The 22,347-nt window shown below is 61.1% G+C and overlaps 1 protein-coding gene across 4 annotated transcripts; it reads left to right on the top strand.

The window, feature by feature from the left end:
• Positions 1 to 642: 642 nt before the first annotated feature.
• Positions 643 to 21,873, top strand: PPP6R1 (protein phosphatase 6 regulatory subunit 1). 4 transcript variants are annotated; one of them, XM_027037254.2, is made up of 24 exons: positions 643 to 1,180; positions 9,682 to 9,914; positions 10,198 to 10,384; positions 10,492 to 10,629; positions 10,723 to 10,788; positions 12,088 to 12,200; positions 12,286 to 12,399; positions 12,778 to 12,940; positions 13,025 to 13,177; positions 13,299 to 13,433; positions 13,764 to 13,828; positions 13,920 to 14,035; positions 14,122 to 14,207; positions 14,364 to 14,453; positions 14,539 to 14,636; positions 16,619 to 16,676; positions 16,771 to 16,952; positions 19,563 to 19,687; positions 19,784 to 19,931; positions 20,030 to 20,100; positions 20,203 to 20,284; positions 20,659 to 20,769; positions 20,851 to 20,922; positions 21,033 to 21,873. In XM_027037254.2, exons 2-24 carry the CDS (start codon positions 9,688 to 9,690, stop codon positions 21,034 to 21,036), a joined length of 2,604 nt encoding a protein of 867 aa, XP_026893055.2. In that variant the 5' UTR covers positions 643 to 1,180; positions 9,682 to 9,687; the 3' UTR covers positions 21,037 to 21,873. The 4 variants fall into 4 exon arrangements, with proteins under 4 accessions (XP_026893055.2, XP_026893056.2, XP_026893053.2 ...); XM_027037255.2 differs by lacking the exon at positions 643 to 1,180 and having other exon boundaries at positions 9,494 to 9,914; XM_027037252.2 differs by lacking the exon at positions 643 to 1,180 and having other exon boundaries at positions 20,851 to 20,929.
• The last annotated feature ends 474 nt before the right edge of the window (positions 21,874 to 22,347 follow it).

The following is a 22,347-nucleotide window of genomic DNA, read 5'->3' as shown; positions in this document are numbered from 1 at the left end:
CTAAACATATGATTCAATAAAATGTCTCTGAAATAAAAAAAAAGTAAATCTGCAGGTTAAAAAAATGAAAGGAGTCCGTACACGCACGCACTCGTCTGATCCTTACAGTGGGCCTTACAGTAACATGAGCAAGGGCCTGTAACAAATTGGGGAAACTGAGGCAACAGTAAAGACAAGGTCTGGGCAAAAACCTAAGGCGAGACCTAAGTCAGCTTTACGCACAGAGAAGGCGTCGAGAACCGCGCGAGGCAGACGCGCGCGCGGGGCCCTGGTTGGAGAGAAAACCGGGTGCGGATCACCCAGGACCTGGACCCTGGAGCGAAAGCAGGAAATAATTGGAGGAGACGGAATGGATTTCCAAAAGGAGCGAGTGGGAAGAGAAATCCTGGAGCAGGATTTGCTCTGGACTTTGGAACGGAGTCGTAGACAAAGGCTACCCGCGTGCGGTGGCGCCTGCGCGTTGGGTTGTCTGGGTTTATTCAGGGAGAGACCGTTGGCCCAAACTAACGCAAGCGCATCCGCAGCCATGTTCTGGCTGGGCCGGAGGGGCGTGGTTGTGCCCCGCGCGCAAACGCACTGCCCGGGCCGGGGCGCGCGGCCTCCGCGCACCCGGTCGGCGGCGGGTGGGCGGGGCTTCCTGCGTGCCCCTGCGCTAGGGGATTGTGGGATAGTGGCGGACGGAGCCGGGCGTCGGAGGCACCTAGCCGACTGCAGAGTCCGAAGACGCGGTCCGTTTGAGGAAGGGGGCGCCGAAGGAAGTGGGCCTCGGCTTCCGTCGGCCGCTCCTCAGCCCTGCGGCCTGTTAGGACTGCGGAGGACAACGTCTTCCCTGACCGGCCTTTGCTTTCCCGCGCGCCGCCGGGCCGGGCCAGCCGGGACCACTTCCCCGCTGAGGGCCTTCGCCGGCCTCGCGGCCGCACCGACCTCTCCGCGGCCCCGGTCGCCGGCGAGCCCCGGACGCCCGCCTCCGTCCGCTCCCGGCCGGCGCTGACCCCCGGACTCTGGAGCTCGGCGCGCGGGGAGCCCCCTAGGCCCGAAGGCGTTAGCGCGAGCCCCCGCCGCCGCCGCCCCCCGCCCCCTCATACCGGGCCCCTGAGGCGGGGCCGGAGCCGCCGGCGGCGGGGCGGGGGGGGCGCCCCGATGAGCCCCGAGTGCGAGGAACCGCCGCCCCCCCGCGCAGGTGAGCGGGCCCCCGGGTTCCCCGAGGGTCTCTCAGCCCCCCAGGTATCGGACCCCCCCCCCTCCCCCGGCCAAGTTCCCTAGTCTCTCCTCTCGGCCTCCCGCCGGCCAGCTCACCTCCTCGGTCTCCCTCCGATTCCCCCACTCGCTTCCAACTTCCCCTCCTCGGACTCAGCCCCACTCTCCTGGGACATCTCCATCTTTTCCTCCTCAGCCCCTTTCCCTGGAACACCCCTTCCTGTCCTTAGACTCCCCGCCTCTGACCCTGCCCGCACCCCTGCCCCGGGCTCAGGCCCACTAGAACAGCAAGGCTCTCCCTGCTCCCTGCCCGGCTTAGCGTGTGAGGAGGGCTCTGCAAGCAGCCTGCGGAGCCAGCCAGGCCTGCTGAAGGCAGGCGGCAGAGGCAGGGACCAGCCCCAGGCCCTGCCCTGGGGAGACAAAGGCCCTGCCGGACAGTCACAATTAGGGGTGTTGTGATGGAGGTGGCTCAGGGCCTGCAGGCCGCAGAGGAGGGGCTCGGGAGCCTGGCTCGGTGGCTGTGGCGTTCTCTGTCTGGGAGGGACGAGTAGGGGGTTGACAGATGGAGAGTGGGAAGAAGGGCCTTCCGGGTGGAAGGAGCAGCACGTGCAAGCCTGTGAAGGTGGGAACCGGGGAGTGGTCTGCAGAAGTGTCGGGAGCGGGCGGGTGGAGGGCCTTGGTGCCGCTGCCTGTCCAGCCCCTCGAATGTGATCTCCTGGTTAGGGTCTTTCTTGCTCGCTCTTTTACACACCTGAGCCTGGGCTGAGGCCACAGACGTTACCGTTCACTCCGGCCCCAGAGGCAAGATGTTTCTGGAAAGGAAGATGCGTTTAGGTGTGGTACCGGGTTCGGAGTGGTAAACTTCAGTGGTGTGTAAAATGGTGCTGATGTCAGTGTTCTTCTCACTCGGCGGCTCTGGGGATTCAGTGGGGATTCAGTGGGCCGTTTCGGGAAGCCTGGACCCTCACGCAAGGCACAGGAAGTGCTCCAGCATCAGTAGCTTTTAGGAGTGTTATTACTAGGTTTGGTATTACGTGTTGCGGTGGCTCTCAACTTGGGGCGCTTGTGTCCTCCAAGGGACATTTGGCAATGGCAGGAGGTGCCGATTGTTATGAGGAAGGTGCTACTGGTGGGTGGAGGCCAGGGATGCTGCTGGACGTTGTACAGTGCATGGGACAGCCCCCGCCACAGAGTATTTTCCAGCCCCAGATACCAGCAGTGCTGCGGCGCAGAAACCCTGCTCTCTAGCTTGGGTGTCGTGTACAGTTTTGCCTTATCTGCCCTGTTGGTACTCGTGAGTGGCTGTGTGTTCTGAGTTGTGTATTTTGATTTATTTTAGTATTTTCAGGGATTTTTGTTGGTTCATCTACAGTTTCTCTGCATCAGAGGAGAGCCCTCTGGTTCCCGCCTACCCCGATCACCAGCACTTTTTCAGGGTCTATGGGAAGTGCCTTCAACAGGTCACGCTCCCCCTCTGGACTTGAGGTGTTTTTTTTTAATAAGTATTTCTAGCTGTGGGCCTGGCCTTATGCTAAGTCCCGGTAAGTTGGCATCTTGCAGAGGGAGGCAGGTGACTGAACAGGCAGATCCTGTCACAGAGCGCTCGGATGCTGTCACAGGGTGACTACGGAAGCTGTGGAAGTGTGGAGCAGGCCCCTAACGAAGTCAGGGGAGGCTTCTTGGAGGAAGTGGTGTCTGTGCTGAAGCCTGAAGGACCCAGGAGGAGCTAGTCAGGCCCAAAGAGCTGGAGGGAAGGCAGAGGGAGCAGCCAGCCAGAGGCAAGGGTGCCCACGAGCAGCCAGGTGTGGCGGGAGTGTGGAGCACCATGCGGGTTGCAGCAAGAGATGAGGTGAGAGAGGCCAGGGAGCTTTGGTGAAAACGAGAGGCCTTCCGGGCGCCCCTGGCTCACCAGCTCTCTAGGGCAGGCTCAGCACGTGGGGGGTGGGGACACGCCCTCCTTTCCAAGCCAAGCATGGTTTTCTCTTTGAACACCCGCTTTATAGAACTTCCCGTGGGAGGTGTGATCTTATGGTAACCGTGAGGTGTCTCCCAAGGGAGGAGATGGAGTCCAAGGCCACGGGGATTATATTTGGAGAGGCAGGATTGGAACCCAGGCTGTTCTGACTTTGGATCTCCCTGGAACACTGACTCTGCTCCTCTTCGTGTTCCAAGGGCTATTTCAAAATCTGATAGCCTTTCCTTTTTTCCTTTGAACCCATAACTGATCCAAGTGACAGTCCCGAATGTGAGCTTTCAGGTCCCTCCTTAGTCGTTGGCCAGGGGCCTGCAATCTTCTAATTCCTAATTATTCCATCTCCCGGGGTTGGACCCAAGTGGCCACCTCCCCTGGGAGAATGTGGTCTGGGGTGTCCCCCTAACTGGGGACCCCTCCCAGGCTTTCCCAAGCCATGGACAAGTCCCAGCTTATTGTCCTCTGTGGCTGTGGCCAGGTCCCTCCTTCCCTGGCTTCAGTGGCCCCTTGTCCCAAATGGGCATCCTGCTGCCTACCTTGCTAGGTCTGTGCTGGGTTCTGCATCCTACTCAGAGGTTGTGGGGTCGCCGTTACTGTTGTCCTATCCTCGGAATCGAAGTCCCCTACCCCCTTTCCAGACTTGGCAGAGAGCTGACAGTTGGGGAGACTTGAGGGAGGTGGTCTCATAGCCCTTGGACCTGCTGAGCGCTCAAGGGGCTGAGGCCGGCCTTTCAGTCATGGGTTCTCTCCCCTGCTAGGGCTCGTGTCTCATCTCAGCAGCCTGTGGCCCTGTGATGGCTGAGGGTGGCAGCGCCTGCAGGCCAGAGACGGCCTCTGCCAGCGCTAGACCCTCCCCTGAGCCCCTGGGCCACTCAGGTGGCCACCTCAGACGCGCTGGCTTGCAGGGGCTTCATGGCCAGGGCAGGCGAGGAAGGGGTGGAAGGTAGAGGATCGGGCCCGGGCTCCCTGGCACCGACAGAGGTGGTGGAGGCAGATCGGCGGTGCAGTGGGGCCGGCGCTCTGGACCTGTCAGGCCCTGTCTGAGCCTGGGCAGGGGCGGGGTGGGCAGGCTCCTGGGAGGGCAGCTGCTGTCACAGGCCTAAGAACAACACAGCAGAGCAAGAGACCCGCGGCAATGGTGCCAAGCTGGCAGAGAGAGAGGTGGTTTTCTTTTTTAATGGCTTCCTTTCTCATTTACAGTTTCCCCTTCTTCCGTTTGCAGCCAGTCATGGTTTTCAAACGGTTGCTAAAAACCAGTGGTAGTCACTTCCGTTTTCTTGAAGTTTGCTAAGAGTTGCATAGGGTGGGGGTGGTGGGGTGCGAGGCGCCTGCCAGAGTATTTGAATGACCTGGGTCGCTCAAGCAGGTGTGCGGAGAGTCTGTCTCTGGGCTTTCTGGTTTTGAAGCTATCACCCCTGGGTTACTGTCCAGCTCCTTCCGTCCCGCTGGGAGTGTCTGGGCTTCGGCGGGGTCAGGGACCTACAGGAAGGGGCCACCAGCTGCCAAGCACTGCCGTGTCAGGACCACCTGCCTGAGCTGGCCGTTCTCACAGGACTCTTCCTGAGGGCTGTGAATGCATTTCACAGATGAGGAGATGAGGCTCCAGGATACCAGGTGCCTGGCCCAGGCTCACCCCATTAGAGTGAGAATGGACCCCCCCCCCCCGCCCCGGCCCATCCAATTCCCAGGGCTTCCAGCAAGTTCTGTTAAGTGGGAAGATGGGGTTGGCCATCAGGACTTGAGGTTGGAGTGAGAGTGTGTGTGTGTGTGTGTGTGTGTGTGTGTTCGTTCCTGTTCTCCTGTTCTCCTGTATCTCCATCTCTGTTCTGTGTGGAGCTTGAGACGTGATGCTTGTAGGCACCAGCCGTCACTCACTTGCGTGTGATCCTTGCAGCCTCTCTGATTTTTGGAGGAACGACCTTAGGTTCTGAGAGTTTAAGGTGCCACCTGGGTTCTGAGGCCCCTGGAGTTCATTCCCCATACCACCCGGCACCCTCCTGTCTTACGGTGGGCGGGCCCTCCCCTGCCCATCCCTCCCCACCTCTCCCCCCTTCCCCCGCCCGCCCCTCCCCACCTTACACCGGCTCTCTGGAAAGCAGCTTGGGGAAGGAAACCCTAGCTGCTGTCCACAACCAACCCGTGGGAGAGGTTGGGGATGATGCCCTGATCCCGTGCCCTCTAACTAGGTGCTTTGGAAGTGGGCCGGTCTCAGCTTTAACAATTTCCGCCAGTAGACAGGATAGGGGGGCTGTCTGAGTCCTGGTTCTGCCTCTTGGTGGCCATGGTTCTGTCCCTGTGGGCCCCTGTCCCCATGTCTGTCAAATGGGAATATTCACTCTCTTGTCTTCATGTGGAGCCCAGGTGCCCATGCTGGTGTGTAGGTTTTCAGGGGATGTTGTCTGGGCCCCATCCCCGCCCTGCCCCTCAGCTGTGGGGGGTCCTGCTTAGCTCAGGGATGTTGAGGGTGTGGAAGGGGGAACCTGTGCATGCTTTCTGTGCTTCAGCTTTTCTGGCAGCTGGCGTCTGGTTAGCTCTGGGTGACTTGGACACAGAGTGAGGCCTGGCCCCGGCCCTGTCACCACAGGCTTGAGCAACTTTGGTTTTGTTTTTGGTAGTGGTTTTCGTTGAGATACAATTTATACGTCATGTGGTTCATTTATTTAAAGTGCACAAGTCAGTGGTTTCTAGTATATTCAGAGTTGCGCAGACATCACCGTAGTAGGTTTTTTTCATTGGGGTGTAACGGACAAAATTGTGTACATTCAATTTTAGAACTTTTGGGGTTTTTTTTTTAGATACGCCTTTCCCAAAAGGAAATCTCATATCCATTAGTAGGTGCTCCCACCCCCACGCCCAGTCTCCCCCAGCTCCTGAAAGCCACTAATCTGCTTTCTGTCTATGGGTTTGCTTCTTGTGGATGTTTCACGTTAAGTGGCGTCCTACAACACGCAGTCCTTGGTGACTGGCTTCATTCCCTGGGCTTAGGCGGTCTTTTGAACTCTCTGGTCTCCCCCTCACGTGAATCTCCAGTGGAGAAGGAGGTGGTGTGCTTGCCACATTGAGCTCCTTGCCTCTCACAGCCTGGGTGGTGGCTGCCCCTCAAGGGGGTCCTGGCCCCAGGTTTGCCCAGCTCAGTGCCTTGGGGCTGGTGAGTCACCTGTGCCAGCCCTTAGTTTTCTGGCCTTTAGCACAAGGCCTGTCACAGACTTGTTACCCAAAGAGAGAGGACGTCCATCAAGCGTGGAAGGGTTTCTTGAGAAGGTCTAGGATCTCAGCAAATGGAGGGAATTGCCTACATGCAAAGGAGAGTGGCTGAGTACTTTAGAGTGTGGGGGGTGATGTTCAATGTTTTCCCCGTCACACGGCCCGGGGGTGCACACTCAGCACCGGCTCAGCCCTCCCCCACCCCCACCCCCACCTGTGACTGTGGTTTAACGGGGGGGGGGGGAGGGACATGGGAGGAGCGATGCCCTGGCAGATATGTCACCTGCTGCCTCAGAGAGGGCAGGGGCCTTATGACACGTGGGGGGTTGCAGACGGGGGTATCTTTCTGCTGCTATTTTGAACATAATCTAATCGCGTACCAGGTGCTGTGCAGGGTGCTGCCCCTGGGCGCTCACAGCAGCCTAACGAGGAAGGCTCTGCCTGTGCTGCCCGTCATCTGGTCAGGGCACCAGGGCACGTGCACCGTGTGACAGCACACTGTCGTGCGGAGCGGGGTGCACATTCCAGAGCTGGTGGATGGAGGGGGTGCCAGAGCACTGCTTCCACCCTCTTGGGAGGTAGAGGCTTGGCAGGAGACCCCAAGGATGAGAAGGAGCCGGTTACTGGGACATCCCAGGCCGGCGAGGCAGCAAGAGCAGAGTTGCTAAGAAGATCCCAGGCCAAGTGTGCTCTGCACACAGAAAAGCCGGTGTGTCCAGTGCGGGTGAGGAACGCGGTGTGAGGGCAGCTGGAGGAGCCAGCTCACACAGGCCTGCAGCCGGGGCAAAATTTAGATGTATCTGAGAGCGGAGGGAAGCTCTCAGGCTCCTGAGCAGACAGGACGTGGTCAGGTTCCGTCTTAGCAAGACGGTCCTGGATGCCTGTGGAACAGAATGGAGAGAGGTGACGGGGCCTGGTCGGGGTGAGGGTTCTGCAGGTTAGAGAAGCGCCCCCAGTGGCTGAGTGATGGGCAGGTCTGCAGGCTGTGCCTCCCTGAATTCAGAGGTGTCTCCCGAGTAAGCGCTAGACTTGGAGCTGAGGGTCCCGCCAAGCCCCCGAGGACCGGGAAGGGGCCGGCCGTCAGAGTCTGGGTGAGGATGGCACAGCCAGGCCGAGCTGGCCCTGCCCAAACTTGGGCCTGAGCCTGCCCGTTCCTCTGTAAGTGAACAGGACAAGGCCCCCCGCCCGGAGACTTTACCTTCCGGGAGCTTGGGTGGACAGTCGCCTTTGTGCACCTCAGCATCCTCGCCTGTAAAATGGGGCCATCCATACCTTCTTGGGGGGCAGTCATGAGAGTAGGGAGAGATAAAGGCCAGACGGTCCTGAAAGCTGTCAGTACACAGCTGATGTGGGACATCAGTCTGGCATGTTAGGGAAGGAGCCCCCTCCATTCCTGTGATGCCGGGAGGCCTAGATGTCCAGCATGGTGCTGGGGCAGTGATGTCCTGCAGGGACCTCTTCAGGAGGGCCGGCCGCAGGCTGGGGGAGGCACACCCCTAAATGGCAGCTGCAGGATGACCTGTGAGGAGCCAGGCTGTAGCTTCCTTGGGGAGGCGCCGTGTAGGTGTGAGAGAGCTGGTGTGTGCCAGTGCTGTGGGAGTGGAGGTCCAAGGGGAGGCTGGGCTTGGCCCGAGCCGGCTGGAAGGCTGGCAGGGGCCCCTGGGGTCTCAAATGGCGAGACCCAGGGAGCCCTTTTGGGCTTCTGGCCGCGAGCGAACACCAGGCACTCAAGTTTGTGTTTTAGAAAAGTGGCCAGCGTGGAGTGGAGGGTGGAGGGCTATGGGGAGAGTCCCTGTGTGCTGTGGGATGGGACCTCTGGGCCTGTGGGAGGGCCCCCCGCCACCCTGGCAGGGACCTGGTGCCTGCTGCCGTCTTGTATGGTGGTGTCTACTCCACTCCACCTGCCGCCGTCCTGAGCCAGGGCCGAGGAATTGCCAGGGCCCCAGATCTGGGATCATTGCAAATTTAGAGCCACTTGTTCCTGGGCACGGCGGGAGGGCACGGCGGGTGGGGAGGATGCTTGGAGGTGAGTAGTCTCCCGCAGAGGCTGGGAGGGAGGGCTGGGTGCGGGGGGGGGGGGGGGAGGAGGGGGGCGGTGTCTCAAAGGGACCGAAGCCATGCCTGTGCCGCTCTGCCCTGGCTTTGAGTCCTGGCTGCTTCCCGAGGGAGTCAGAGCCACTTTGTGCTCTGGGCCTGGGCTCCATTCCATGGTGGGTGGTGTGGGGCAGAGAAGGTGAGGGAGGGCCTCGCAGTCCATCCTCGGTGGCCTCTGCTTTAGGTGGTCTTCACAAGCAGGTGACGAATGTGAGCTCTGGTCAGCACCTGTGTGGTGCTGGGGAGCCCCCAACTTTCCTGGGCATGAGTTGCCTGTCTTGCAGCAGGGTGGCAACGTGTCCTCAGAAGGGGCCACGGGTGCTCTGCGTGGGGGACTAGTGGCCTGGGAGCTTGGTGGCAAGTGCAGGGCAGGCCTAGCAGGAGGTCTGGACTGGGAGCCGTAGGCCTTTGTAGAGGCCTGGTTGAGTCCACGTGCATAGTGGGCTCAGACCCCCAGGCACCCAAGGAGTGCTCCCGGTAAAGTGCTCCTGGTTGGGGAGTGGGATGCAGCCTTGTCCTCCTCCCCACTGAGTCAGTTACCCTGTCTTGGTTCCTTTGGGCCCCAGTCAGCGGCTCTTCTGGGAGGGCCCCCTCCCCCGCTTTTCCTCTTCCTTGTCCCGGGCCCTGGGGGGGGGGGGGGGGGGTTGGGTGTGTTTGTGTGTGTGTATGTAGAATCCAGGCAACAGCCACAGCCTGGAGACATCTCAAACTTCCCTCTGCCGCCGCCCCACGCCCTGCACGTGGCATGGTGATTTGCTGGGCTGGCCAGCAGCCCCATGCTGGCGACCATGGGGCATTTGAATTTGTTCAAATACAGATTGAAGCGAGTCTGATGCCAGAGGCTCCAGGATGAGCACTGCTCCCACCCGTAGTCTCAGGGTCCCTGCCCAGATTTGGGACCGTGGACACAGGCCCTGGATGGGGACAGGATCGCAGGGGCTCTGCACAGCCTCAGGGCTCTTCTTTGCAGGCCACGTGTGTGCACCCCCAGCCCCCCTCCCCCCCCCCCCCCCCCCGGCCCCCGGACTTCACCCGCGACTGGGGGCGGAGGGCTGGTCAGGGCCATTGGCCTCAGGTGTGCACTACCCTCTGGACTAGAGGGTGACCCTGTCAGGCTGCCATGGTCATCCAGCAATAGGTGGCTGAGGTGGAGGGAGTGGGGCGTGGCAGGGCAGAGCCGGCAGAGGCGGGTGTGTGACAGGCCCCGCCCCCAGGGCGCCATGTTTTGGAAGTTTGACCTGCACACGAGCTCACACCTCGACGCGCTGCTGGAGCGGGAGGACCTAAGCCTGCCCGAGCTACTGGATGAAGAGGACGTGCTGCAGGAGTGCAAGGTCGTCAACCGCAAGCTGCTGGACTTCTTGCTGCAGCCGCCGCACCTGCAGGCCATGGTGGCCTGGGTCACCCAGGAACCGCCCGCCAGCGGGGAGGAGCGGCTACGCTACAAGTGAGCCCCACTCCGTCGTCCCGGCCACTGCCCTACTTGGGCCCCGTGCAGGCGGGGGGCCGGGAAGCAGGGGTGAAGGCGGATGTCAGAGGTCACCTGGGGGTGGGCCTGGGAGAAGGGCGGTGGGGGTCGGGTCCAAGCTCAGGTTGACTGTAGCCTTGGGGGCAGTGGGGAGCCACGAGTGGGTTCTGGCAGGAGGGCATGGGAAGGCAAGGATGGCCCCGCCAGCTTCCCTGACATTTGCCTTCCCTGACATTGTCCTTTTTGGACGTGAACCCCCCAGGTACCCGAGCGTGGCCTGTGAGATCCTGACCTCAGACGTGCCCCAGATCAACGACGCGCTGGGTGCCGACGAGTCCCTCCTGAACCGGCTCTACGGCTTCCTGCAGAGCAGCGGCAGCCTCAACCCACTGCTCGCCAGCTTCTTCAGCAAGGTCATGGGCATCCTTATCAACCGCAAGACAGACCAGGTACCGCCGCACCAGGGCCAGGGCGGCGGGCAGGCGGGCAGGTGCGCGGGCCCTGCTGGGTCGGGCCGAGTGACGAGCCTGACAAGCACTGCCCCTCTGGCCCCCAGCTCGTGTCCTTCCTGCGGAAGAAGGACGACTTCGTGGACCTGCTGCTGCAGCACATCGGCACCTCGGCCATCATGGACCTCCTGCTGCGTCTCCTCACCTGCGTGGAGCGGCCGCAGCTGAGGCAGGACGTGGTCAACGTGAGTGTGGGGGCGGGGCCTGCCAGGAGGGGGTGGGGCCTGCCGGAGGTGGGCGGGGCCAGTGAGCCGAGCGCCCCTCCTTCTCACCCCCAGTGGCTCAATGAGGAGAAGATCGTGCAGCGGCTCATTGATCAGATCCACCCGTCAAAGGATGACAATGTGAGTGTCCCCTACTCGCCTGCTGTTCCTCCCTGTGGCCCGGCCTCTTCCCTCAGATCTGCTCTTCACACCGGCTTTGCCCCCTCCTCCCTTCCTAAGAGGTGAACTGGTGAAGAAGGGAAGCTTTAGAACCTGGTGTGTGCATGCCCTTGAGTCTCTTGCTGAGAGTAAGAGGGGCCGGACCCACACGGACGGGGTCTGGTGAACCAGGACCTTGCCCAGCATCTGATGGGTCGCAGCCTGGCGAGGGGCCTCGGGCTCTAGGCCCCCTCACTGCCAGCCTCCCCCCCCCCCCCCCCCCCGCCCCGGGGTCCCTTCCCCGCCCCCTCCCCTGCTGACTGTGACCTGGCAGATAGACCCTACTTGTGCTTCAGAGAATCCATACAGAGGTTCCGCATCCTCACTGCAGCTCACGGGGCCTCGCTGTATCTTCCGGAGCTGCTGGCTTACAGAGCCGAGGCCCACAGGCGTGGGGAGTTAGCCCTGAGCATCTAGCCAGTATCTGTCCCTGTAGGGTGAGGGCTGTGCAGGCCTTGTGGCACAGGGGCTCTGAAGAGTGAGCGGCCCGTGGCCCGGGTAGGTCTGGGTCTGCACAGGTGGGCCCTGGTAGCTGCTCAGTAGGTTACACTCAAGAGTTGTGTTCATGTCTGTCTCTTGGCTTTTCTCTGTAACAGCTTTGTTGAGATACAGATTACGTGCCATGTGGATCACCTATTTAGAACACAATTCAGTGGTTTCTAGTGTGTTCACGAAATTGTGTGATTATCGCCACATTGTTTTAGAATACTTTTTCATTACCCCAGAAAGGAAATGCTGTGCTCATTAGCTGTCACTCCATTGCCTTGCGGTCCTCCAGCCCCCAGCAGCCACCAGTCTGCTTTCTGTCTCTGGGTTTCCTTTTCCTGGGCTCACTGTACGAATGGAATCACGAAATACATGGTTTTCATGACTGGCCTCTTTGCTCACCTGTGTTGTGGCATGTCAGTGCTTCGTCCCTTCCTGAGGCTGAGGAATGTTCCGGCATGCAGACACATCACTGGTATTTATCCACTCACCAAACTCTGGACATCTATCTGGTCGTTCCTTCCTTTGGCTATAGCAGATGGGGTGTCACCTTCTCCAGGAAGCTTTCCTGGGTTTCCCATTTCTTCATCGTCTGTTCTCTCCCAGCATTTGGTGTCTTCGTTTTCTTCCCTCGGCATTTGTTTCCCCATGTCTGTGTTCCTACAGGCCAGCTGGTCAGCTCACGAGGGCCCAGCAGCTGGGCTGGTGTCCTCAGCTCTCTGTTTGCCTCCCCAGCAACATTCCAATGCGTCCCAGTCCCTGTGCGACATCATCCGCCTGAGCCGGGAGCAGATGATCCAGGTCCAGGACAGCCCAGAGCCTGATCAGCTGTTGGCCACCCTGGAGAAGTGGGTTTGCAGGGCAGTTCCCAGGCCCAGGGAGGGAAACTGTCCAGAGCCCTGCACCCTGACCCCGCCCTGTCCCTTGCCCCAGGCAGGAGACGATCGAGCAGCTCCTAAGCAACATGCTGGAGGGAGAGCAGAGCCAGTCTGTCATTGTGAGCGGGATCCAGGTGCTGCTGACCCTGCTGGAGCCCAGAAGGCCAAGGTGAGGGGGGCCAGCCCCCCCAGGTGGCTGAGCCATCCCTCAGAGCCCTGCCTTTGCATCTAGAGGCGAAACTCATGGGGACATGGCCTCTACAAGGGCTGGCCCCTTCTTGGTGGTCACTTAGGGTCCCAGGAAGAGAGTCCTCTGCTCATATCTGAGGCCAAATAAACCGCCTGTGGCTTGGAGGTAGCTGTCTGAATCCAGGGGCCCTTCAGGCAGGTGGTTGCCTGAGACAGTGGGGCCTGTCCTGCACAGTCCCTGAGCACCCGCCCCTGGTCCTTGCCCTACCCTTCCCAGGGAAGCAGTTTTTCACTCCCAGAAGGGCCACACGTGTGCGTATCCATGCACACAGGTCCTCTGTCCTGTCCCCTACCGCAGGTCTGAGTCTGTGACCGTGAACAACTTCTTTAGCAGTGTGGACGGGCAGCTGGAGCTCCTGGCCCAGGCGACCCTGGATAGTACCACGTCCAGTGTAGGCACCCTGCACGCCCTGCGCCCACGCCTTGGCCGTTTCCACCAGCTCCTGCTTGAGCCCCCCGAGGTGGGCTGGGATGCCGGGGAGGGAGGGTGGCAGGGAGGGTGGCCCCACATCCTGGGCAGCGCTGAGCCACCCCTCTGCCTGTAGCTGGAGCCGCTGCGTACTACATGGGGCAGCCTGGCCCCACCACTGGGCAACACCCGGCTGCACGTGGTCAAGCTGCTGGCCAGCGCCCTGAGCGCCAACGATGCAGCCCTGACCCAGGAGCTCCTGGCACTGGATGTGCCCAACACCATGCTGGTGCGGAGGGTAGGGGGGTGGGGGGCCGAGGGGGTCAGGACTGGGCGGGGGCCCCTGGGCAGGGCTGGGGGCAGAGGGCAGGTGGGGGGCCTCGGCGCCAGCCTGTGCTTCCCCCACCCAGGACCTCTTCTTCCACTACGTGTTCAACAACTTCCTGCATGCTCAAGTGGAGTCGTGTGTGAGTGCCATGCTGAGCGCTGGGCCTCCTTCCGACAGTGGCCTCGAGACACCTGCTCCAAACCCCGTCGTGAAACATGTGAGCTGGGCTCCCAGGTCCCCTTCTCTCCCCTCAGGTGGGCTCTGCCCCAGGTCTGCCTGCTGGGCGCCTGTGCGTGCTGGGGGTGGGGCTCGGCCTTGTCTTAGGTCTGTCTTCAAGAAATGGGGGGTGATGGTGCAGGTAGGTGCAGGATGTGGTGCCCTCAGGGCAGCGGGTGTCCTGGGAGACAGAGGGATGGCCTCCCTGGATCTAGCCCAGGGCCTCAGGGAGGAGCTGTCCAGCAGCACCTCCGTGGGGGTGGGGCTGGAGGGACGCAGGGGAGGAGGGGCGGAGTCTGGCCCCGCCCCCACACCCACCCTGCTGTCCCAGCTGCTGCAGCAGTGCCGCCTGGTAGAGCGCATCCTGACCTCCTGGGAGGAGAACGACCGCGTGCAGTGAGCATCCCCCGGGCCCCCTGCCCCCAGGGGAGGGCGGGGCAGGGGCAGGTGTGGCCAGTGTCCAGCTTCGGCCTCTGATCTTGTCCAGGTCTGCAGGGGGCCCTCGCAAGGGCTACATGGGCCACTTGACAAGACTGGCCAACGCCCTGGTGCAGAACGCGGAGAAGGGGCCCAACGCTGAGCAGCTGGGGCAGCTGCTGAAGGGTGAGGGCCTGGGCACACCCCAGCTCTGGAGGGCAGGGGAGGACACCGTGGGGCCCCTCACGACCTGTCCCCTTCCCTCGGAGCAGACCTGCCCAGTGAGCAGCAGGAGCAGTGGGAGGCCTTCGTGTCCGGACCCCTGGCAGAAACTAACAGGAAGAACACAGTGGACCTGGTGAGGCTGATTCTCCCCTCCATTGGGGTTCTCCCCTGCGCACACCCCTCCGGTCCTCGCCCCTACTCGCCCATACCTCCCCGCCCTGGTCCTCACCCCTATCCGCCCACACCCTGCCCACCTTGGTCCTCACTCCTGCCTGCTCACCCGTCCCAGGTGAGCACCCACCACCTGCACTCCTCCAGCGACGATGAGGACGACCGGCTCAAGGAGTTCAGCTTCCCGGAGGAGGCGGTGCTGCAGCAGGTGGGCTGCGGGGCGGGAACGGGGGCTGGCCTGCTCCTCCGGGCCCCACCCAGCCCCTGACCACCGCCCCGCCCCTCCTCCGCAGGCCTTCATGGACTTCCAGATGCAGCGCATGACCTCTGCCTTCATCGACCACTTTGGCTTCAACGACGAGGAGTTTGGGGAGCAGGAAGAGAGTGTGAAGTAAGTGCGCCCTCCCTGACAGGGTGGGGGCACGGGGCTGTGGGTCGGAAAGTGAGCACTCACCTGCCCTGTGGCTCCTCCTGCCATCTTTCCCATCTTCCCTGGTGTGGGTGGGGACAGGCCTTGTGCCGAGCTGGGCCTGAGCTGGGCCGTGTGGAGCTTCTGGGATGGGTCCTCGAAGCCGGAGTGGCCCCCACATCCCCTTGCCTGCACAGGCCCCAGGCTGACGGGAGAAATTCTTTCAGTGACTAGTTGTGCTTGTTTGTAATTGTGGTGTAATAATATTTTAACTTGGTGTTGCCGTCACCAACTTTCTTCTTTATTTTCCGAGCTTTCCAGCACAGGTATTTGTTGCTTTTATAGTCGAGAGAAGAAAATTAGGATTTTCTAACATCACGTAAATTGCATGAGCAACCTAGTGGCAGCAGTTGGAAGGTAGCAGAGGATCAGTGGCTGAGTGTCACTTGGGGGGGCTGGGGGGCCACGGATGTCCCTGGGTCGGGGGCAGCTGAGCTGAGGTCCCTGTCTGCGTTTGCTTCATCTCTAGCAGTGTGTTGGGTGCTTCTTGGGTGGTGTCCTATCACGTGCCCACCATCCTCCTCTGCTTAGGGCTCAGGAGCCCCGTTAGAGCTGGGGAGACTGAGGTGCGTGTTGGCCGGTGTGGGAGCAGGATCACTGCTGCGTGATGGGCACTGGCTGGCGACTGGGCTGCCTCGCCTATGTGGACGTGAGCTCTGCGTCCGCTGCTACCCTGCCCAGCTCAGTGCCCGGTGCATGGATGACCTGGCGGTTCTGGCTGTGTCTCTGAGCCCTGGACCCTAGAGAGAAGACCCCGCCCTGGTGGAGGACGGTGTGGGGACTACCAGCTGTCCTCTTGATGGAAACTGTTGCCTCCACCGTCACATCGTTTCCAGTGGGGCTACAGACTCCTTTAAAAAACCTTGAAAGCCATGAAGCATTCTAGAGTGGAAGGTAGATGAATATTTTTAGGATGTTGGAGCTGAAGATGTTGCCCGGCAGGGCTCAGGCTGCCAGAGTGGACTGCCCAACCGGGACCAGCTCTGCGTGTCTGGGTGGAGAGGTCGCGAGGACACCGCGTGGGCGTGTCTGCTCGGTGTCAGGAGCTGGGACAGCGCTCCGATCACTGACCTCCATTTGTCCACAGATCTTCGTGGCAGTGTTTCCTGGGGGGAGGGGGGCACGTGGTAACGTGGGAAGTATCCGTAATGCGGGGGACGGACAGATGTCCGACGCCGCCACAGAAGTGGGTGAAGGACACGAGGCGGAGACTGGCGGGAGGAGACTAAGTGACGCTCCCGGCAGCACTTTGTGTTGGCATCGAAAGCGCGTGCGCTCACTTCCCTGGAGCTGGAAGTGTTTCGTGGGGCTTTCAGAAAGGGAGTTGAGCAGAGGGAGCTGGGTGTCGGCCCCGTGAGCGGGCTGAGAGGCGTGAGAGGCGGGTGGGGTGAGGCGAGTCCCAGCCCCAGACTCGCCCCGCTCCGGCTGGGGCTGGATATGCAGGCCGTGTGTGCTGTGGCCTGGCGCTGGGAACCTCCGGCTCTCACTCCTCAGAGACAGGAGGGGTGACGACAGCCCCCACTTGTGGCCCGTGGCCACGGTCTCACTCGGTTTTGTTTCTTTGGTCTCTGCTTAAATTGCGTGCGGCTGCCCCAGCTACCAGGGGCCCAGGGCAGCACGGGGACAGAATAGGGAACAGACAGAGTAGGTGCCGTCCATCAGAGTCGGCACACGGTTGCGTCTCCATTTCTGACCGTGCCGTGTTGGGTCCAGTCACCGTGGGCACTAGACTGTCTCCCGAGGGAAGCATGTGCCTGCGTAAAGAGCTCACCTCGACGGTAATCTTTACGCCTTAACGGGCGTCCCTGTGTGAGGGCTGAGACAGGAGATGGAGGTGTTCTGTGCTCCACCTCGAGATGCCCTGACGCGGCCACTGCCTCACTGCTGTGGTACTTCCCTCCTAGCGCGCCATTCGACAAGACCGCCAACATCACCTTCTCCCTCAATGCCGACGACGAGAACGTGAGTACCCCCCGTCCCTGGCCGTGCGGGGGTGGGGGTGGGGGGTCCTGCAGACAGTGCTTCCCACCCCAGCCTCCCACCCTGCACCCCACAGCCCAATGCCAGCCTGCTGGAGATCTGCTACAAGGACCGAATCCAGCAGTTTGATGACGAGGAGGACGAGGACGAGGACGAGGAGGAGGGCCAGGGCTCCGGGGAATCTGATGAGGAGGATGGTGCCTGGCAGGGCCGCCAGCTGGCCAGGGGAGCCCGTCTGGGCCAGCCCCCGGGTGTGCGGTGAGTCCTCTCCGCCTCCTGCAGCCGGGAGCCCGGCACGCGGGGCTGTCGGGCCCCCGAGATGTGGTTTTCGCCCGTTAATGTGGATGAGAAGCGTGAGAACGTGGTGTGTATTAGGTGGGGCACTTCGGTTTTGAATGCCAGAAACCCAGCTAAGCTGAGGTCGGCTACAGAGGGAATAGGGCAGTGGCTCGTGTGTGGCCGGAGAGAGGTGGGTCCTTGAGGAATGGCTTGGTGCAGGCGAATCTGTCTCTCCGCTCCGTTCTCCCCATGTTCGCTCTCGTTCGGGTGTCCCCATAGAGCCACTGACGTGGCATTCGTATGCCTTCGCTCCAGTACAGGAGAGGCGGTGATGGTGTCTCCCGTACAGGCTGTGACCAGCTCTCTGCACACCCCAGATTCGTGCCTTGTGAACAGGTGCTCAGGGCCTTTGTCCCTGTGGTTTCTGGCTTGAAGATTACACTGTGTAGTTTTAACTTTTTCGTGCACGGCCCCCCACGGACACCCCTTAGCCAGCACCCAGATGAGGGAGTGGAGCCATCCGGGTGCCACTGTGCCCCCTGAAGGTGGCGCTGTCCTGACTTCCTGCCCTATAGATTTTGCCTCCTCCTCCTACTTGTGAGGTCTTCACACACACACACATCCCCCCTCCCCACCATGGTTGTGGTTGTGTTTCACTTCTCATCTGCTGGGTGTGCTGTTGTGTTACTGGCCGGGCTGGTGTGTACTTGTGTGTGTCCTCGAACACCCCAGTCATGACTCACCCCATGTTCTCTTCCAAGAGTCTCACAGTTAGGTTTTTGATCCCGTGGCGAGCTGTGTGTGTATGGTGTGAAGTGGGGGTCCAGCTTCCTCTTCTCTCTGTGTGAATGTCTTCCCAGCACCTCTTGTCGAAGAGACTGCCCTGTCCCCACTGAATGGACCCGGTGCCCTTGTCACACATCATTTGACTGTATGTGTGGGTTTATTACTGGCCTCTTTGGTCCATTGGTCCTTATGCCAAGACCTCCTTGTCTTTAGTTTTTTTTTTGTTTTCATTAAAAAAATTTTTTTAATGCTTGTTTATTTTTGAGAGAGAGAGAGTCAGAGTGTGAGGAGGGGAGGGGCAGAGAGAGAGGGAGACACAGAATCCCAAGTAGGCTCCAGGCTCTGAGGTGTCAGCACAGAGCTGGATGCAGGGCTTGAACCTACGAACCGTGAGATCATGACCTGAGCTGAAGTTGGACGCTTAACTGACTGAGCCACCCAGGCACCACCCCCTAATTTCTTTTGTTATTTTAGTGAGAGAAAGAGAGAACATATGAGCAGAGGAGAGGGATAGAGGGGGACAGAGAATCTTAAGCAGGCTTTATGCTCATCTCAGAGCCTGATGTGGGGCTCAGTCCCATGACGGTGAGATCATGACCTGAGCTGAAATCAAGAGTCAGACCCTCAACTGACTGAGTCACCCAGGTGCCCCGTCCCTGTTTTGATTACTGTCGTGTTGTATTAAGTTTTGAAATCAAGAAGCGTGAGGACTGCAAGTTTGTGGTCGTATTTCAAGACTGTGTGGCGTATTCAGGGTCCCTTGGGATTCGGTATGAATTTTAGCATCAGCTTGTTAATTTCAACAACTGAAGCCAGCCAGGGTTGAGAGGGCCCATCTGGAACCTGTAGGTCAGCTCAGGTTGTGCCCTGCGAGCCCCATCCCATCCTCCAGTCTGTGAACACGGAACGTCTTTTTTCTATTTGGGTCTTTTGTAGGGTATAAGTTTCATGCTTCCTGTGTTAAATTTATCCCTACATATGTTACATAAGTGGAATTTTGAGATTGTCACAAGTGTACAGAAATAGAGTGGATTTTTGTACGTCGACGTTGTGTTCTGCGGCACTCGCTCTAACAGTCTTAGCGGATTCCTTGGGGTCGTCTGAACACAGTCACGTCATCTGCAGTTAGAGCTTTACTCCTCCTTTTCTGGTCCGGATGCCTCTTAATTCGTTGTTTTGCTTCCTTGGCCTCCAATATGGTCCTGAGCAGAAGTGGAGAGCAGCCCCGGTCTTGCTCTTGGCCTTGGGGAGCATCTGGGCTTCCTCCACCTTGTGTGATGGTCCTTGTGGGTTTAGGAGATGCACTGCCGCCCCCACCCCCCCCCCCCGCCCCCGACTCTGGAAGCTCCCTTCTGCTCTCTCTTTGCTGAACGTCTGCGTTTACTCTCAGCTGCGTGCAGATGGGTCCCTTTCCAGTCGGTGACCATTCACACCATGGTGCATTCGGCATCTTAGGAGCCATGTCATTTCTTAACCATTCCCCAGTTGGCGACACATAGGCCAGTTGGGCTGTCCCCCGGGCTGGGGTCGTGTGTCAGTCAATACTTAGAGCACAGTTTTGGAGCAGCCGCTCCGAGTGTGTGGTTGGAGGGAGAGTGTCAGGTCAGGGGTGGGGGCGGGGAGGCTGTTCGCGTTAAGGATGGGCTTTGGCATCTTCTCACCCCACGGGCCCCGGAAGGCCCTGACCTGCCTGTGCTGTGGCTTCCCTGCCGCCCCCACTCGTCCATCCCTTCTGTCGTCCCCGGGTAGTCAGGACACCTGGCTATGTCTCAGCATAGCCGCTGACCAGTGGTTTCCGGGCAGGAGTGGAGGCAGCACAGACAGCGAGGATGAGGACGACGAGGAGGACGAGGATGACGGTGACAGCCGAGCGGCCGGTGGGAGGACCGGGCCCCCCTGTCACCCCAGCCCTGGCCCCCAGCCTCCAGGTGGGTGAACACGACACGCAGGGTGGGGCATGCCGGGGCGCACGTGGGGTGTCCGCCTGCCGTGCTCACCCCTCCCTCCTCCCTCCCCCTGCCCAGGCCCCAGCTGGCCAGCCACCTTTGACCCAGTGCCTACAGACACCCCGACCGGCTCCCGAGACTCTGGGGAGAAGGAGCCGAGCTCTGGTCCCCTTGCCCCACAGGGGCCTCTCGGCGTTCCCCGGGACCTCTCCGCCCTGCAGCTCAGGTAAGGCCGCAGCGGGTACCCAGTCCCTGGGCCCCTGGGCTGGAGTGCTGACTCCAGCTGGCCCTTGAGCTGCTCCCCCCACCTTGCCCTCCCCCCAGGTCTCAGGACCCCGCGTCCCCCTCAGCACCTCAGGAAGCCACAGACGGCAGCACAGTAGCGGAGCCCTCGGGTGAGCGTCGCCTGCCCAGCCCCACCGCCCACCCCGTTGTCCCCTGGCCTTGCTCATGCCCGACCTCGCTGAGCTCAGGTCTCCTGGCCTCTCTCCGCACAGCCCCCTGCCAGGCCTTGGTCAGCTTCGGGGACCTCCAGGCCACCCTCAGAGGGACACGCTCCACTCCCAGCTCCTTGAACAGGTGAGCGGCTCGGGAGACAGGTGGAGCCTGGCCCCTAGGTTGGTCCTGCCCTGGAGTTGCTCCAAATGGCCCTCAGAGGACCCCCCAGGTCTGCACTGCTGCCTCGGGGCCTCGTGGCGACTGAGGGTCTGCTGCTGTGCCTGCGCCCACGTGTGGATGCCACAGAGGACCCTGGAGCCCAGGGCCCCAGGGCTGGGAAGGCTCCCAGAAGCAGGCAGGCGGTGTGCAGAGCTATCTGGATCTCCTCCTGCCTGGTGGCTCCCAGGGGTCTCTGATGGGAGGGTCCACCCTGGGCTGTGCACCTCTTAGGGGTGGGAGGGTCCACAGGGTATTGGTGATGGGAGCCCCACTGATGATCCGCCCTCTACACACAGTGCAACCAGAGACCCTGCTACCTCCGTCCCAGCCCCCGCGGCCTGCCAGCACCCCCAGACCACAGAGGGGGAGAAGAGCCCAGAGCCCTCAGGGCTCCCCCAAAGCCAGAGGTGAGTGTGGTGCGGCCTCCCAGGGCAGCTGGGGTCACGTGAGGGAGGCATTGACCTTCCTACATTTGTCTCCTCTGACAGTGCCCAGGCCCTTACACCACCTCCGATGTCCAGCGGCTCTGCCCCGGGAGGGCCAGCATCCCTGGGCTCCCAGTGAGTGGTGAGGGCTGGCTGGGGAGCAGCTGGGCTGGGGCTGGGTAGGCGGGGGGCTGGGGGGGTGGGGGCAGCGGGCTGCTCACCTGGGTCTCCCTCTTGGTTCCCAGGTAACTGCCTGGTCCTGGTGGTGGCGGCTGAATTCTCCGTACTCCACGTGGACCCGGCCCAAGTGGGGGCAGGGCGGGTCCCACGATGGCCCTGTTGCCCCATCACCCCCTCCCCCCCATCTGCCCCCACGTTCTCTCCTCTGGACTCCCAGGAGCCTGGTGCCAGGGAGACAGGCCCCTACCCACCCCCATTTGCACTGAGAAAAGAAATTATGGAGTTTTGTCTCCTAGAATAAAGATACAGAGTCGAGTAGAGAGAAAGGAGAGAGAGAGACCTATATTATATATTATATAGAGAGAGTGGGTGGGTGGAGAGCCAGGAGGAGGCCAGGCGGGCGGGACAGCGGGTTGGACCTTCATCCCATCCCGAGGACATTGCCCCCCCACCACCACGCCCCCAGCCTCCGGTGCAGATGCCCACACCCACACTCGGCTCAGGTCCGCCTCGGGGGAGGGCCCGAGTGGGGGCCGTGCCTTTGCCCAGACCCTTGCCCTGGACCCTGCACTTTGACCCGGGCTGGGGGCTAGAGGACCCCTGCCCGGCCCTGCTGCCTCTGTAGGAGCTGGCAGTCCCCATCCGAGGGGGTCTCTTCGGGGACATTCCTGTGGGGCCCTGATGCACTCACTGAGACTTCCGCACCTCCCATGGACCCCGGGGCGGGGGGTCGGCAGGGGTCTGGCTGGGGTCCCCTTCCCATGCCCGAGGGTCTGGGGTCCAGCCCAGCTGCCAAGTGACCTTGTCCCAGCTCCCCCTCCCCAGGCTGGCGTGAGTGTGCGTGTGTTCGTGCCCAGCTTCTATTTCATATTGCAAATATAAATAAATAAATACAGTTTAAGATTCCCACTGAGACCTTGAGTTCTGGGACTCGGGGAGGGGCAGCCCGAGCTGTCCTTGCACTGTGGCCTCGCGACCCCAGGTGTGGCCCGCAGAGCGCAGTTAGGCTCCTGGACCTCCTTGCTCTGCAGAGGGTGGGGTCACTCGGGCTCAGCGCAGGAGGAATGCCTGGGGCAGAGGGGCAGAGCCCTGCCCAGCCCTGTCTGGGACCTGGTCCCCACAAGGTCCCCTGTCCTGGGGTCTCTGTGTGTCCCGGCTCCTGGCTCCACACACAGGGGGCAGGTCTATCCCTGGCCTTGGCAGCGGTGGGCGGGGGAGCAACACGGCTGGGTGACCTTGCAGAAGCCCCTGAGCCTCAGCTCCTGCAGTGGAGCAGAGGGCGTCTGAGGTGGCCAGCCAAAGAAGATAGGTGGGCACCTAGTAGTTCATGCCTTCTGAACTAGAAGTGAGGGACAGGCCAGGTGCACTTGCTGATGTGCA

The sequence above is a fragment of the Acinonyx jubatus genome, chromosome E2 (genome assembly GCF_027475565.1).
Source record: "Acinonyx jubatus isolate Ajub_Pintada_27869175 chromosome E2, VMU_Ajub_asm_v1.0, whole genome shotgun sequence".
NCBI lineage: Eukaryota > Metazoa > Chordata > Mammalia > Carnivora > Felidae > Acinonyx > Acinonyx jubatus.
The sequence above is the reverse complement of the archived record's forward strand: the minus strand, read 5'-3'. Positions and strand labels throughout refer to the sequence as shown.